Source organism: Aulonocara stuartgranti (assembly GCF_965226115.1).
Source record: "Aulonocara stuartgranti genome assembly, chromosome: 23".
NCBI classification, from domain to species: Eukaryota; Metazoa; Chordata; class Actinopteri; order Cichliformes; family Cichlidae; genus Aulonocara; species Aulonocara stuartgranti.
The window spans coordinates 5,405,568-5,423,188 of record NC_138958.1 but is presented as its reverse complement, the minus strand read 5'-3'; the positions used below and the strand labels follow the sequence as shown (position 1 = coordinate 5,423,188).

Genomic DNA, 17,621 nt, shown 5'->3' with positions numbered 1-17,621 from the left:
CAACAACAACAAAAAAAAAACCCCAATTGCGTTAACAAATAAAGGTCTCCCAGTTTATCCATCGTTTAAAAATACTTTGAATCACCTCCTTAGTCCCGTATGCTTTCAGTTCTAGTTGGGTAAGGTACCCTGTCTTTTACTATGCAGTAACACACAGTAAAACAGATTTATTCGGTTTGTTTTATTTGATTTTTTTGTAGTATATTTGTTTACTGTTGATTTAGCACAGTCAATATGGTGTATATTTAGCATAACATGTATAGAACTGGGATAAACTGAGGTTGTTTTGAATGTGCTAAATGTGTATTTCAGCCTTTCAGCTGGTATTCTTGCTGGAGTTACTCGGGGAAACATTTCGAGATTGATTGGGGAAGAGTGGTTAATGTGAGAAAAATAGTGTTTTCCATATTTACTCATTAATAAATATATTTATCGTTCAATATTGTTAAATATATGCATCTATCAGTATTTATTGACAAATAAATGTAATCCCCATTGCGTCAGGAGATGGCGCCAAACCCCTGTAAAAAGCCTGCAAACCGGTGTGTCGCCAGTAAACGCCTGCCAGTGTCTCTGTGTGTTTTTAATGTCAAACATATTTACATATATTGATATACAGAATGTAGTCAGTATGATTTATGAAGGGTTATACATAAAATTAAATAAAAATGGGTCGTTTTGTAAGTATCTTAATGATCCTGCATTAGTTTACCTCTGTGTCCTTGATTATAATATATCCAGTCCTTTTTGGCCACTATGATATCTTCATAGAACTGTTATGTTATATTTTTTGGAATTTGTGCTGCCCTCTTGACCAGGTAGTTCTAGAAAAAACATATTTGCAGTGTCAGTGAGACTTTTATCTGGATATATGAAAGTCCCTTTGCTATAAACTGATTGCAACTTCTGCCTTGTGAGAGGACAGTTCTTACTGACTCAAAATGAAAGATATGACTGTCTCAGCCACATGTTTGACGATTAAAGGCCAACGAGTCATTATCTGGCAAATACTGTAAATCACCGAAACCCACCGGTAGCTTGGCCGAGGGATAAAGTTTAGTTGTAGTATTCCACTCGCAGGGTTCCACAAACGCAAGCACACACACACACTCGCGGGCGCGAGTAAATGAGATCATATGAGCCTACTTATGCTTCAATAATTTTTCTCACTCTAGAGGTTCAGTGAGTGCATTTGCCAAAAAAGAAAAAAAAAGAATAAGTAAGCATAAGAGACACGTTTCCTTGACTGTGTGACATGGTTTATATTAGCACAGAGCAGAGACACTCGGGCTTCCCTGACTCCTCTAACGCAGCTGTGGAGACTAAACTGTGCTTCAGGATATTTCTGACATCCGTCCCTTGGGCTTTACCTCACTCCTTTAGTCACGTGATGCGCCTCTGACTGGGTGGTGGGCGTGTGTTAAGCGGTGGGGTTTCATTCATAAATACTTTTAGCCTTAAAGTCCACATTAAAGTGATCACGGAAGAGTTCCGCGTTATTGACTTCGCCCCTCCACTCCCGCATGGACCAGGATAGTTGGGTAGGTGAGTGCTTACCGTCGCCGCGTGCCTACTTTTGTGTGTGCTCGTGCACCCAATTCAAAATCGTGAGCTGCCTTTCTCCTCTCTGTACACCAAGATCTATGTAAACGGCTTTGTTGTTTTCTAACCAGTTTTTAAGGGTGGGCTTCATTTCCTTCGATAATGTGATTACACTTAGAAAAAAAAGAGAGCGAGATTGTTATCGCTCAAACCTTCAGTAGGAAACATCTGCCAGAGAAAATCCCCATTAATTTGTTCCAGGGAAAAATATTGCCCTTTGTAGCTACAAGAGACAGCATTCTTTATGCTTTTTCTACTGCGGCAATCTATTTTAATAAACTACTTATTACATGATTTAAATAAAACGATATCCATGCTTTGTTCTATGGAGGACGGAAACGAGTTAATATTTTTTAAAGATTAAAAATATTAAAGTGAAAACGATGCACTGTATGATAGCAGTATTGCACTTGGTAATGCTTGAATTTTGTTAAGCATGACTGGATACTGACTGGTATTGCTGGGACACCTGTGTCTTGCCATCTGCTATGGGAATACTGCTATCATCGGGATTTGCAACAACGCAAAAGTAAGCAGTCCTCAGTAAAGTGTGAGGATGCACTGATTTTCAGCTTACCTTCATGGATTTCTTAATTTTTGAGTGCAGGTCAATAAAAGTAGTATATCTGTTGTTTACTTCCTGTTACCAAAGACGTGCTGGGAGAGGTTTTCATTGCATTTATTTTAAATTGTAACTAATTTTTGATGATGCTTAATGTTTTAGGAACATCCCAAGAAGATGTTTCATTAATACGAAATCCCTACTATTTGTGTCTTGAACAATGTGCATCATTCTGTGTGTTTGTTATCAGCCATGCAGCACTACCGTCCTGTTGCTCTGAGGCCAGTGGGTCGGCCCTGAGGGGGAACACCGCTGCTCAGGCTCAGTTGGCTGGGTGCGCTGTGGTGGCTGAGGATGCAGCAAGGGAGCTGAGGAGGAGACTCCTGAGCTACAGCCTGGCACACACATTCAGAGCTGCTACTGCTGCTGCTGCGTACTGCCCTCCACCAGGGTAAGATTACTGTCTGATAGGAAGCAGGATGTGGTACAGTACTGCAAAGGAAAGCATTCTGACCACAGACTGATGTGCTTTCTGTAAAACTATTCATGCTTGGACAGTGGACGCAGGGCTTTAGATGGGCTGGCAGAAAAGAGCTCGGCTATAGCTTACAGGTTGTGGTGCTGAAGTTGAGCACCGCAGTGACTGGCAGGCGAGCAAGGCGTGCTGATTGCTGCTGGCATGTTGCTTCTCCCTTGCTGGGTGAGTAGATCCATCCAGGGTTAGTGTGTGTGCGTATGCGTGGGCGTCTGGTGCAGCAGTAGCAGAATTAATGGCTGTGATCTGTAAGAGCAAGAGCCAGCAGCGGTAGTGGAACTCAGCTGCGGGAGCCAGTATTTAGTAAGAGTTGCTGTTTCTCTCTGTTCCCTGTGTGTGCGTGTGTGTCTGTGTGTGGGGGAGGTAGATAGAGTCTTTGGACTGATATGGAATTATGGGTGATGATTAACAGCCAAGATGCTAAAGCTTACATGTTCTGTTGGACTCGACGCATGCGTACAAGAACAACATACCCATTTGGTTTCTTCCTCTTCTTCCAGTCTTTCATGACTGTTTTGAAAAGATTGTTATTTGCTGTCACTGGCTGTCACACAGATTACACATTACAATAATTTCCATGTTATTACACACCAGCCTACATGGCTGTTTTAGGCTTATATGCTCAGTATTTCTGGATTTATTGACACAGATAGAAGGCAGCACATTTGGAGGCTGACTTTGTGATTTGATGCACATCTCCAGTTACAGTCATTTCCTTTGTGTATTTGTGTGTGTTTGTGCATGTGTTATCTCTCAGGGGGACTCTCTAGTTGGCCTGGACCATGAGCAATGAGTCTACCGTCTGGAACAGCCTACCAGAAAACTCCACAGTAAGTCTGCCTTTCACCAATGGCTTATTCTCAAACTTCCTGTATGTCCTACATGTGTGTGTGTGTGTGTCTGTGAGACGCCCAGCACCAGAACCATACTTTCCCCCCATATTCTCTTCTGGCTGGATGACCGGCTAATGGAGAACATCCTGACCTGGACCTGAAATAATTAAATCTCTGATCTAATCTCAGCTTTGATTTCCCCTTGCAGAGAAATTACAGTGTGACGTCAGAGTCTAATGCTCATTAACACTTGCAGAGTGTTCTCCATCGCAGAGCTCAGAACAATACTCCACCTATTCATCATGTTTCTGAAATCAAGTCTATTATCCTTGTATCATTTTGTCATCTATCACTTTATTAAAATACTTTAAAGTACCGTTATGCAGCTGACATGAGCCAAATCAAACTTACGACGGGAACACATTTTTGCTTTTAAAACAGAAGGAAAAAAGTAAAATTTAACTTCAGTGAAGTGTCTCCTAATGTACGCTTAATTCACTCAGCTGCAGTCCTTGCTGTGAGAGCTCTCCCATAGCTAAAGGTACACTGTAGACAGGTTAATAGCCCTGGCATGTATTGATTCATTGCACTGTCGTATTTATAGATTTACTTTATGCAGACCAACCAAACAGCAGGACTAAATCAATCCCGTGGACTCCACGGTGCGACTGCGAACGTAAAACGCCTGCAAATCTAGTCTACTACTGAGGTGTCAGGCTTTTCATGTTTCAATGTTTCAAACCAAAAGACTGTAAAGCATTCAAAGTAAACCTGCACGGTGCACACTTCTGCATGGCGTTGCATATTTGGTGCAATTTCTGCCATCAGGCATGATCTGTATGACTTTATTTTAGAAAGAGTAAAAATAAAAGGTGAAAAATCATAGTGAGAAGAGTGGAGGTGTGACTTTTTTTTCCCTTTGTACCTCTGTCTATCAGCCCAGAACGACACAGCATTAATCATCAGTGAGTGTTTCAGTGCCTACTTTGGCAACACAGGAAACTTCCCTTCTCTAATTTGCAACATGTTGCTCCCTCTTTTTAGACTCAGGAGATCCCACTCGAGGTTGAGGAGCAGCAGGATGGTTATGTGCTCCTTCTGGTGATCCTCTCCATCTTCTTGGTAGGAACACTGACATTCATCTCTGTCTTCCTCTTCGCTTGCCGCCGTGGAGGGAAATGCTGTGCCAGGTGGGACACAAAAATTATGTATGTCTTTTCTCGTAAAATAAAATAAAAAAATCTATCTATCTATCTATCTATCTATCTATCTATCTATCTATCTATCTATCTATCTATCTATCTATCTATCTATCTATCTATCTATCTATCTATCTATCTATCTATCTATCTATCTATCTATCTATCTATCTATCTATCTATCTATCTATCTAAGAACTAATAACCTTATAAGGCTTGTGATGCCCACACTGTATCTCAGTGCGTTTGATTCACCTGTGGTTATTTTGAGTTTAAATTTTATTATAATATTTTAGGCTGTTGCTGTTGTCACTGTTAGCACCAAGCAACAATACCAAACTCTACATCCTTGAAAATTTCCAAAAACTTGAAATCAACAGAAAAAAGAAAAAAAGAAAAGAAAAGAAAAAAGATTCAGGTGCACAGGTGTTGTTTTACCGAGCAGCATAAAAGTATTTTGTTCACAGAGACTGCTCTCATGCTTTCATGCAACTGCTATTTCGAGACAAACCAGTTCTTCTATCAAATCTGTATACATGCATAATAGATAAAGCTTATTGCAAATGACGCTAACAGCATCCTGTAATATTATCCAGTTCTTCACTGTGACGTCATTAACAGGCAAAAAGTGAGCCATCAAACAAATGAAAGCATCTTTGTAACACAAAAAAGCTATATTGCAGTAGGTGGTAAGAAAATAAATGTTGCCCTACTGTGACATCTCAGCATGTTAAAGCAGAACAACTCATTATACGATGTCTTCCATTTGAGTGTTGAGACTCCCATGAGGCTGCTATGAGAACACCTTAGTGGAAAGACATTCAATATTCATGCTTATTTATTTGCGTGTTTATTGTACAGCAAGATGGCTGACCCTCGAGACTTTTTGTCCATCTCTACAGCAGCACACATTATCACGTATACTTGAATACATGAGTGCACAGCACCTAGATGCAGATAAACAAAGAGCTCAGAGGCTGAGGCATGAAAAGCCTGGGAGAGAGCAAAAGGAGAATCGGACAGACCAGTACAAATGATGAGTGTAATAAGATTTCATAGCCGCCATCGGCAGTGATTAATCTTACGTTTCAAACGAGTGCTGTGTGTGCACCGCTGAGAATATGTACACACAAACTCACGGGCATACCCTGAACGGGAAAGGAGGAGCCACAGAGGAAATGAAAGACAAGGAGAAGCACAGATCTGAGTGGAAAGAAAATTCCCTTAAGTCACTTCACACCCACACAATGCACACCAACATACACCCACCAACATACACACACACACGCACACATACAACTTGCATCTCTGCACCACTCTGGAACAGCTTTCAGTTTCTTTTTTCTGCCTCATCAACTAGACCCTGTGTATGGGATTTAAGCAGCACTGTGGAGGATTATAAGCTACTAAAAACAAAAATTATAAGCTGTTAAAACAAAAAAGGGCTGCATAAAGATATGCTTATAGAGTAATAGACACTCTATCTGCTAAACAAAATGACCTTTATTGTGCATCTCCTCTGTGTCCTTAAAGATGAGTGTAAGTGTACAATCCAATAAAGCATCATGCTTTATCAGTTCAAGAAGTCCCCTGGCTCTGAAGGTTATCAAGTTACTGGCAATGATTTAGGCCTTCATTGATTACACACTCGAGCAGGCCATTTATAAAAAAAGCACAGTGGACTTTCAGTCCTAATAACTTATTCTGATAGTTCTTTGATCGCTGAATTTGTAAGCTGTTCACATGCAAGTGTATTAATAAAGCACAAGAACTCAATGTATAAATGTAACAGTGACTCAAGTGAGAGGCGTGACACTGAAAGAACTTTGCAACAGCAATGATGATGGAGTATAACTTCCAAGGAGAAAAACATTGTTAAAAAACATATTTTGGGACCAAAAAACACCATTTTAAGCAGCTTGCATCAGATTTGACTGGAATCGCAGTTTTTCTGTCCTCCACACAAAACCATGCGTACGCATCTTCCCACTCCAGCACTGTTATTTATAAAAGAAGTACATATGTATGTTTTTGAAACAGTATCAATCCTTTCATGGAAATGTGTAATATTTCCATGAAAGGGGCACTCTGTCAGTGCGCCCCAGGGCAGCTGTGGCTACAATGTAGCTTGCCATTGCCAGTGTGTGAATGTGTGTGTGAATGGGTGAATGACTGAATGTAGTGTAAAGCGCTTTGGGATCCTTAGGGACTGAGTAAAGCGCTATACAAATGCAGGCCATTTACCATTTACCATAAGGGAAGCAGAAAAAACCTATTATGCTAAATTCCCACTCAACATTTAAATTCTTGGACTCTTCTAGAGTAGTTCTCAATAGTCCTCATTTGTCTTATAATGTGTCTTGGAGCAGCTTCTTACTTGATCATCTGTCTGAAATCAGCTGCTTTAGCTTCCTCATCCCTTTGAGCTACCTTGTTTCTGATTGGATGACCCTTACAAACAGAGTGTTTCACTTCTGTAGTCACGGCCAGAGCTATGTGCTTTGGTTGACCATATTAAGTATATCTACTCTGACCAACATCACACAGAGCCAAGAAAGAGAAAACTGTCAGAAACAGAGGGGATGGAGCAGCCTGAGAATTTGGTGCACAGGGTTTACTTGCACATGAACAGATGCTTATTGCTTAATATGAGCAGCCATTGTAACAGCATAATTGTGACAAAATGAGGTAAGCCATAATATGTTACATTTAACATACACAGAGCATGCATTTTTAATTTACACCTGTTCAGACACATACCTCTATTTCAACAATTAAAATGTACCATTAACAAATGTTAATGTGAAGAATGCAGTATGTAATAAATTCTGTGAGGTTCTTATTTATTTATTTATTGGAGGGATAAACTGTACATATTTTAAATAGCTGCTTCTGTAGAAAATTGTTGAGCATAAGGATGAAGGATCTCTGTAGTCTCAGAAAAATTCCTTTTTTTTTCCTTTTTTTTGAACTTACTGAGTTGACAACTTGCATTACTTTTCTCCTTTCAGAATTTTGTTCTATTTGTGATAGCAGAACTGGGACCACCTAATATAACACAGGGACTTTTCTCTGAATTTTACATTTGGTGAAAATATGCTTCTTCTTTGCAGTTGTCTTATTAGCCTTCGTCTAATAATCTGCAGTGGAAACAGCGCTTTTACATCATGAGTGTTTACAACCTTCCATGGATAAGGACGGAGCGAGGCTTGTGCACACGTGACCATTTATGGTGATGGACTTGTATAAAGGAAGGCCACGCATAAGTGCAGTTTCATAAGTCTGACAAAAAAAATGCAACATTTCTGCTTTCGTGCAAAGACACAGTTTTAAGTGTATCACCACAGACTGCCACGCATGTGGCCCCAGGTGCATTATTTTGACTAAGCTGAAGGTCAGATAGTAACACTGATCATAAGGCCTTGTTCTGTGGTGTCCAGAGTGCCTGCCTGCATCAGCGGGGTCCATCAGATGAAAGACAGACTTCAGGGGTAATCATGTCACTGCATTGATCTGAATGTTTTTGTGTGCCCCAGGGCCAGCAATGACCCTGAGAAAACCAACAACACCTACTTGGAGGAGTCTCAGCCCACCCATGGTAAGAGAAAAAAGAACTAAAAAAAAGGAAGGAGAAATGTGAGGGAGGGCTAGAGAAGGAGACAGGAGAGAAAGAGGCGAGTAAGTGAGTTAGGGAGAAGTAATGGAGATGGGGAAGCTGTGAACTGGAGAGATGGGATGGTGGCATGGATATTTTTATCATGTCAGCACAAATGTGTAATGTCTATTCCATTAAAATATTGTGATCTCATCCCAATTAGCTGAAATGGCTGTGCAATTCCAGGAACACATTTTGACATTGTGTTACCAGTGAATGCTATCTGTGTCAAGTGAACAAGATATATTAGAGGTAGCATGTGTTTTGTACCACACTACTTTTGCAGTGCATTTAGTTTTCCAGTATTTGGGGGGCATTTTATAGTTTTATTACACAGTGCAATAGAGGAAACGAGTAGGAAGAGAGGTACCCATGGGGACTTGAATCAGACACGTTTTCTTCAGCGCTGTAATATGCTGTGTATTCATCCTGATGTAATATTAAACACCGCTCGTTACATGAACCCAGCACACGAGTCTATGTAATTCATCCCAGGGAGGACATGAATGCTTTTGCAAAATTTGAAGGCAATCCATTAAAATAACTGCTGAGACACAAAACCACACTGACACATTTCACAGAGGTCTAAAAAACAGGAGATGAAAGTGGGAACTTCCTCTGGGGAGCATGATTCTTACAAAGTTTGGCATCGGCCCATCTTAGGTAGAGAGCAATTTTCAGTGAATGAATTAAAGCTGTATCCTGTTAGTCAGATTGGAGTAAAACACACCAAAGTCAGTGGGATCCATAAATGGTATTTCCATATTTCACTTTGTACTAGTGCAGTTTATTCACTGACTGACAGACCAGCATTACAGCTGAGCTCACACACTTACTTCTATTCTTCTATTGTTTTGTCCTTGTGCTCTTGCTATTTATGTAATTATCGTTCTCCTCTTCCTTCATTCTGGGCAGAAATCACCATCAGGGTGGATGAGTCAGACTGCCTGTCCATGGCCAGTTCTCATGACCAAGAAACAGAGCGTTTCCTCTCCACGGGCCCCACAGGCCGTCGCGTCTCCTTCAATGAGGCTGCGCTCTTCGACCACGGCAAGAAAACCCAGGAGAAAGGCCGCAGGTTAGAAAGCCAACACAAACAAAGCAGCCCACATTTGCAAATCTCTGTGTTGTTGAATCGGCATTCACCACTCACTGATGTAGGTTCACGCCAGTGCTTAATTCTTTGTGGGCTCAAAGTATCTAAACCTTTTACTGTGTCCCACATGCGTTTGTTACTTTAGAGTTCAGAATAAAATCAGTCTGCATTATGTATGCTTCGGACACAAAAAGCTCTCACCCTTTGTTATTACTTCACTGCCCTACTTTTCCCTTAAAGCTCCGACTCTAAAATACTGATTTTTCTTTAAGCCTAAATCTAGAAATCACGGTAGTTCTAATGGGTTTGAAGTCAAATATCTCCCCTTGGTCGTTTCCCTCTTATACAAAGATAAGCTTCATGATTCAACACTCATGAAGAATTCATGCAACTCATGTCAGCAATTTATAGTTTTTTAGTAACTCAGCGTTCTCCACCTCAGGTACACTCTGACGGAGGGTGACTTTCATCATCTGAAGAATGCCCGGCTCACAAACCTCCACATACCTCCTCCGGCCCTCAAGATAGTCACCATCCACGAGTGCGACTCTGCAGAGAACACCATCACGATGACAACGCGCCCTGTTGCTAAGTCAGCCCTTTCCATCTTCCAGGTGACAGCCTTGACCTGCCATTCGTACTGATGTAACAATAGTCATTAGTATTCACCAGGGCCAATTAAAACATCTTTTATTTGGTTCAGGTCAAGAAAATCCGGCAACCTAATGAGTCCAAACATAGGGTTCAGGGATCATTTCAACAGACCCAGCATTAATTTTCCATTTAGGTAAAGCTGGGATGACAGCCTAGAAGGAAATCTGTCCTTGAAATTAATTGATATTTGTTACTTTAACACAAAAAATAAACTTTTCTAAAAGAATGTAAATGCACAGCAGTTATGCATAAGATAACAAAGTCTAGTTTTATTTGTGCTTTCCTGCAGCCAATGCTGTGTCCCTTGCCACAAACAGCGTTGACCAGCCTAAGTGTCAGTCCAAGCTGTGCCCTCCCTGGAGATGCTCTCAACTCTGTGGTGGACAGCACCAAAGAGCCAAGCTCCACTTCTGTGAGTGAAATATATCAATATATATTATTCTACATCACCTTGTTAATATGTTTTTGTACAAAGGATGGTGTCACACAACATTTTTATTGCTGAGGAGCCACACAGTAAAGATACATAAATCCAAAGGCCTTCTAGATGCTGAGCATGCATATAAATGATTTGTAAGAGGTCGTGCGATGAAAAAAGTAAACAAGGCATTAGTTTAGAATCTAGGTCAACATGGAGTTTGTGGAATGAATATTTAGTCATTTGTAGAGTGATACATTTTCTTAAGTCAGTCAGTCTTTACACCCACAAGCCAGTCAACAAGTGAGTCATCCACACAGACGTTAGAGGGTCACGTAGCCTGAGGGAGGACCAGCAAGAATGATGGCTGATGGGTAAACAAGGAACATCACTGTCGGATAGGATTTTACACAGACTACTACTCTTGGCAGGTTTTCTCTTTGACTATGTTTTTCTCTGCTCAGATTGAAATGATGGGAGTGGGGCCTCGGGGCAGAGGCAGCAGTGTCAGTGTGGGAGAATCAGCAGTGCTGGGGAGCGGTGCCTCTCCTGCTGGTGGCGGTGCAGGCCAGAGGCCCGTGTTGCAGTTCCTTACTAAACTGCGGCGCCATGCTAGTCTAGAGGGGGCCAGTCCCTACTTCAAGATCAAGAAATGGAAGCTGGACAGCAGCCAGAGAGCATCGAGTCTGGACACCAGAGGTAATGGATGGTATCTCTGTGATATTCTTTTTGAGAAAAATCAGTACCAATGCAGCAAGGAAGTACAAATAGTTCTTCCTGGTTCTGGACTTTTATTTTTTTGGTTTATTTGTGTGTGAAGTATTTGTGCCAGCTTTCTCTCTTGGTAAACATACAATGGTTAAGCAGCAGGCTTTAGCAACCAACTGTGAGCTGCCTTTTGACTGAGGTGGAGATGTACACACAAGCATAATAGACAGATGGCTCAGTGACGCAAAGATTGGTTGTTCCAAATCAATTTGAGCCCCTGAGTAAATCCTCCACACCGATCCTCCTTATTCTATATACACACTTGTCTGCACGCGCCTCTTCTGTCATACCAAGGTACCCAAAAACCCCCAAAACATCACAAAATCTTCTCCGCAGTTAATAGAAGCTTTCTGCTGAATTAAATGTTACTTCACTCCTGCTGTCATACACCTATAACTCACAGCTCTTTCTTCATGTGTGATGCGAGCCAGGCTCTCCAAAGAGGAGACAGTTCCAGCGCCAGCGGGCCGCCAGTGAGAGCATGGACCAGGATGACAACGATGCACATCATATAGACCTCATCCAATACATTGCCCGCACCCATGACGTCACCTATCGCCCTAGCCAGCCCACCACATGCCTCCTCTCGCCTCCTTCGACACCACCCCCCTCCCTCGGCAGGTATCTTTAATTCCCTTGCCATTCATCCCGTCCACTGCTTTGCTGCCTTGCACTCATTTCTTTATTTCAGCAAGAAAACCTGTGCTAACTACTTGTAGTAATTTACAACTCAAAGTCCTAATTCTCCACCACAGTGCGTTAACACAAAAGTTCCTAAACTAAATAAAACTGTAACTTATCATCTTGTCTTTTTTTAGACTAATTGTTTTTCTATGATCCTTAATTAGATGATATCAGACAATGCAGAGTTAAGTGTGAACACTCTGTAACCAAAGTCTGATCTGTCTTTTCAAACAATGCCATCAGTTTGAGCCACATGGAGAGGATTCCTTGCGGAGAATTGGGACGTGGGGTTTATAACAGGCACACGAAACCATTTCATTGCTGACTTGATAATGTAATGATGTTTTCAAAAGTACGATTATAATATAAGTTTGCAATTATAGCAGTGCAGGTTTTTTTAGGGTTTTATGTTACGCAACAAAAACTGCTAATGCTCATACATATTTTCTTACATAACTATTTATTTTCTTACACTGAATATGAAACAAATCAATGTTTTTGGTGTACATTTGTTTTATTGCTGAAAATAAAATCCATTTCTGTGAACAAAGAAATGCAATGATTCTTATGCTCATTTCCTCAGGTCATGTTATGCTCCGTGCATTACGTTTATTAAAATTCCCTGCCCTAAGATGAAAGCACCTTTCCAGAGTTTAAGCAGTTTCAGCTGTTCAGCTAAGATCACTTTAGAGACATGCAGCTGCAACCATTGCAAGTCATGATAATCATTCTGTGCTCTGTGAACACGACCATGTCTCAGATTAACATCCTATTTAGGTAAATGCTCACTGACACTTGTGTTGCATGTCTCTTTGTTTCTCTTCTTCCTCGTCTCTTTATTTCTTTTCATTTTATCTCATCTCTCCATCCCTGTGTGGATACTGCAGGGTAGAGGTAGAGGTGATGGTGGAGCCCAGCTGCAGCCATGGAGGACCAGGGGTGATTGGCCTGTCCCCTGATCCCCAAGAGGAAGCGCTGTCCTTGGCTAGAAGGGAAAGTGCAAACCAATCCGACCCCATTGATCCCCAGGATTCCCAGTCACTTTACAGAGACATCTGGACATTACGTGCAACTCTCGAACAGTACGCAGCCTCTGACCAGAGCAGCAACAATGACAGGAACTCAGTCTGCAGTGATGCTGACAGTGTGTGTTCACTTGGTGGACGAACAGACACAGAAAGAGGTCTCCCCAGCTACCCATCCCAGGATTTAGGGGATGAGGGAGAGTGTGGGGAGGATGACAAGGACTTCTTTGTCTATATGGATGAGAAGATGGAGGTGAAGGAGTCAAAAAAGAAGAAACAGAAAAGCACAGACTCAGAGCGAGGGAGCAATGATGGAGAAACGGGGACTCGTAAATTACTGCAGATGGACAGCGGCTACGCGTCGATAGAGGCTCCGTCTCGAGGTCCGGAAGATCTGCGACTGTTTGGGAGCAGCAGCATCACCAGCAGCCCCAAAGACAGAACAGCCCACGAGAAAAGGCATCATTTCACCAATGCAGGGCGAACTGGCACGATAGGTGAGAGTTTTGAATCTCATCTCTTCGAGGAGGAGCCTGAAGATGAGTTGTTGTTGGGTGCCAGTGGAGGAGTTTCCACCGAAACAGGTGCTGGTTCACTGGGGTGGTTTCCATATGGTCATGTGCTCTCTCCTCGAGAAGCTGCACAGCTTCCACCTCAGCATTTAACCCTGCACCGCCGAGACTACAGCATAGATGAGAAGACAGATGCGCTCTTCCATGAGTTTCTCCGCCATGACCCTCAGTTTGATCAGCAGGAGTCCCCACTAAGAAAGCACCGGTCCCGAATCCACCTACGCAAGCAGTGGCAGCGCCACAAGCAGTGGAGCGATCCTGGTGTCAGACACTTCCAGTCCTCCTTTGAGAGACAGCGGACGCCTCTACGGAGGGGTGACAGTGTAAACTATCCCCTGGACACAAGCTACCACAGTACGCTGCCCCGCATCGTCAGTGCTCCTGACGAGGAGACGAGCGATGGGACCAGCAGCACACCTGAAACTCCAAAGGTAGAGCTCACAACATCTGAGGATGGAGAAAAGGTGCAGGGCGCCCCTGTCAGAGACACTGAGGACCACACAACCTCTTCCCCTTCACCTCTTCATCCCTCCATTTCAGAGAAAGACGGAGGACTGACTGAGCTGCCTGACCCTCAGGATGACAGCAGACAGTCTAGCCACCCCTCTGAACCCCCAGATGAGCGTTCACGTCAGCTGCTCGACTCGTCGGGATACGGTCCACAAACCATCACAGCAGAGCTAACAGACAAACTGAGTGCTAACCTGGATGAGAGGTTGTACACGGGCCTTCGCAGGACCAAGGACACGGCTACAGAGTGTGTGACCGTGACAGCCACACACGCTTCTCCAGACCACAGCCCAGTGTAGCAGGGCTCCAATCGTCCTCCTCATCAACCTCCTGTCTGCTAATACACTCATTTCTTTCTGTTTGGTTTGTCTTGCTTCAGTTTCAATTAAACACCAATTCCCAGATAACCGTAGATACAGCTGATCCACCAGAAATGTATCCACTCTCTCCCTGCAAGTGTCAGCATTACAAAGCTGTTGAGTCTTCCCATTTTACAGCTCACTAACATCAACATATCAAAAATCATACAATTTTAGAAATAACTGCTTCCTCATTAAGTGTTTCTTTGTGTGTGTATTCTCTTTATGCCTCTTTTGCTGTCTTTCTGTCTCTGCTCTCCAGTAAAAGTAAATCAAGCTGAGAGCTGCTATGGCCTCTGTACTCCTTGATCCACTGTGAAACCAGGTGCTATTAGACAAGTAGAAGGCTAGTGAAGTGGACAAAACAGTTACCTACCAGTGCTGTGAGAGTAAATACTGTAGTAAAAACATAGTTGTGAATTCAAAGATTGCTTAGAACTATATGAATCATAAATTATCTTGATGTGGCCTATTGCAGGGCAACACAGACCCTTTAAAAAAGTTAAATTAGTTTAGTAGGCTTAGTTCCTTTAAAAAGATTGACCCAAATAAGGAAGACGCTACGCTACATGGAGTTATTCAGAGTGGTTGTTTAGATCAGTGGTGTCCAGCCTGTTGGTTGACCGGATGACAGAAAAGGTCAAATTGAGGACATCCTCTATCACCAACTGTGTGATTGAAAATGCTTCTCGGCTTTGTGACACATTTCTTGTTTACTTGTAACTTTTTGTTTAATGAGCAGTAATATATTTTTGTATGTCTAGCTTGCTTAGATGACAGCGAAAACTGACAGTGCGGCAGGTTTAAAAATGAGACGTCCTGCCTGCCAACAGGAAGAACTATCAGACTAGACAAGATCCAGCACTCTGGTGCAATGATTCTTCATCAGTCAAAGATCCATCAGCTATGACTTTTATTACTTTGGGCATCACTGCACTAAGAATGAGAACAGAGCCAGAGTTGTGTTTAAAGCCATGATAAGAGAAATTACATAAAAGCTATTAGATATGAAGCTACAACTGAATTAATCAGGCAGGCATGTTCTCTCATGCTTACAAAACAAGCTTTATTTGTCAACATATGACATTCTAATTTCTGCCCCCCCTCCTCCTCTAATTTTCTTGAGAAAGTTGACAGTGCAGCAGATTCCTCCCTCGGGGGCTTTATGGCTTCCTGAAAGGTCATAAAACTATCAGAACAAAGTGTCTGTGTTTAAGTCGACTTTTTCTCTCTCTTATTTAGCTTTTTTTGCAATAAAAAACAAGCTGTAGTTGTGTCTAAATTAAACAAAAAAAAAACATCATCAGATTAAGCTTTTTAGGCAGAGAATTCAATGCAGAATATGCATAAAAGGGAACACTGTAGATGATGGTGTTGAATATTAATTGTACAAGGAAACGGGGAGTCCTCCTCGGGTGCCCCGTCTCCCTTTACTCCCTTCTTTGAGGTTGGTGCCATGCAGGCAGTTGAAAGGACTGAAGTGAAATATCCGAGCAGACAACATTATCCTCCTCTGTTTGTTTGGGTGGATGATGATGATGATGCTCCTTTACAGTCTGCCCAAATTAGATCTTTCTCCTCTGTGTGACAGGAGTCTCCTAAGTGGACTCTGAGGCACAGGCTGAGTTTCCTATTACAAGAACAGTGACTGAGAATAAAGGAGATGAACTCAAATAAAGAATAGGGAGCCTAGTGCTTTTTTAATTGCTCTTGTCTTCCCCCCACCCAACCACCCACCCTACACACACACACACACACACACACACACACACACACTGAACAATTATGTCACAATTAAAACCACAATCCCCTGGAGCAATTTTGTGCCATCAATTATTGTTCTTCCTATGTTGGTGCTAGTTAGTAGGAAGGGAAGAAAATATCAACAAATCCCCCTTTCAGTTAGGATGGAAATGACACCTCCATGCTGATAATTATTCATCCCATCCTGACAGTTAATCTTAAAGAGGAAAACCGCTATGTTTTCCACAAAACGCCCCCCAAAAAGCCAAAATGTCTCAAACGTGAGTCAGTTTGAGACAACAGCAGCCACAAAAGAAAACGGCCATAAGGATTGAACTGAAATCAGTGCATCTGTACAAATATTACAGTTTGCTGTGTATACAAGCACAATATCACAATATCTAGACTGTATCAATATCCTTTATTAGGTTTAGGCAGATATTATATAACTGGGGACACTGTGGTAAATGGTGTTTGTATACTAACCAGTAGCCTGACAAATGCGTTGATGCATAGCAATGTGTTGGTCTGCATGAGTTCAAATTTTAGTGCAAATCTTCATGTTTTCTCAGACTAATGGTACCGATCCAGTCCATATTTAATGCTCAGTTGTTTAATGCAGAAGTCAAAACACTGGTGTGACTAGAGATTTTGTATTTTATGGGATTTAAGAGTCATTCTAGGATGCTGTAAACAACGAGATTTTGTGGAATTTATCTCTTTGAAAGTAGAAGTATTTCTGTATTTCTTGCTTGTTAGTAAACTGCTTATTTTCTCAAAGGAAAAAAGAAAAGATACATTTTCTTAACAACTTTGCTTTTGATGATCTGAATCTATTGAGCCTTGAGGGACCAAATAATTTTCAAAAAGTGTTATTTTAGGCTTGTTTTCCAATCTGTGAATAAATGAATGAAGCAAAATTGGTTATAGCGTGCCTCATTTCTAGGGAATGGTTGTTAATCAAGGCATGGGAAAGGATTGCAGATAAGGTTCCCTCTCATGAATCTCATTTCATGTTTTTTTCCCTGTTGCTTAGGCTCATATTGATTTCTTGCCTCTTCTTATCACTTCCTCCAAATAATTGGGGAGTAAAGCCAAATCCTCTCTGTGATCTACAAAGGGAACTTTTCAAATGGCTGCCTTCCTCTTCACACCTTATAATCTGTCCTTCTGGTATACAACGTAGACTGGAAACGGATCAGTAAAATACAAAAAAAAATCTGTCCCACTGCTTGGTGGTTGGGTGGAAGACACAAAAGTTGATCACAACTCAACACGTAGCCCACACAGCATGTTAGAAACATACTGACGGTACAGAATAACAAAGTTGAGAGATCGCAATAGTTGATCTGTTACTGATATGTCCATTCAAAACCCTAAATGTCTACCTCATGGTGCAACAAAAG

The 17,621-nt window shown here is 41.8% G+C and overlaps 1 protein-coding gene across 7 annotated transcripts; it reads left to right on the top strand.

Moving 5' to 3' along the window:
* The first annotated feature begins 30 nt into the window (after positions 1-30).
* On the top strand, positions 31-17,124 carry cbarpb (CACN subunit beta associated regulatory protein b). 7 transcript variants are annotated; one of them, XM_082523975.1, is made up of 11 exons: positions 31-119; positions 2,415-2,615; positions 3,457-3,529; positions 4,577-4,722; positions 8,268-8,329; positions 9,302-9,464; positions 9,925-10,096; positions 10,426-10,548; positions 11,019-11,253; positions 11,754-11,943; positions 12,894-17,124. In XM_082523975.1, the coding sequence occupies exons 3-11, from the start codon at positions 3,482-3,484 to the stop codon at positions 14,410-14,412; spliced, it is 2,658 nt and encodes an 885-aa protein (XP_082380101.1). In that variant the 5' UTR covers positions 31-119; positions 2,415-2,615; positions 3,457-3,481; the 3' UTR covers positions 14,413-17,124. The 7 variants fall into 7 exon arrangements, with proteins under 7 accessions (XP_082380101.1, XP_082380100.1, XP_082380099.1 ...); XM_082523974.1 differs by lacking the exon at positions 31-119 and adding an exon at positions 1,277-1,541; XM_082523973.1 differs by lacking the exon at positions 31-119 and adding an exon at positions 1,277-1,545.
* The last annotated feature ends 497 nt before the right edge of the window (positions 17,125-17,621 follow it).

What these genes read in the sequence shown, in the direction of transcription:
- cbarpb (XM_082523975.1), top strand. Translation starts at nt 3,482, where the DNA reads ATGAGCAATGAGTCTACCGTCTGGAACAGCCTACCAGAAAACTCCACA. An exon ending in CAGCCCTTTCCATCTTCCAG is followed by an intron (nt 10,097 to 10,425) that starts GTGACAGCCTTG and finishes GCTTTCCTGCAG; the next exon opens with CCAATGCTGTGTCCCTTGCC. An exon ending in CCACCCCCCTCCCTCGGCAG is followed by an intron (nt 11,944 to 12,893) that starts GTATCTTTAATT and finishes TGGATACTGCAG; the next exon opens with GGTAGAGGTAGAGGTGATGG.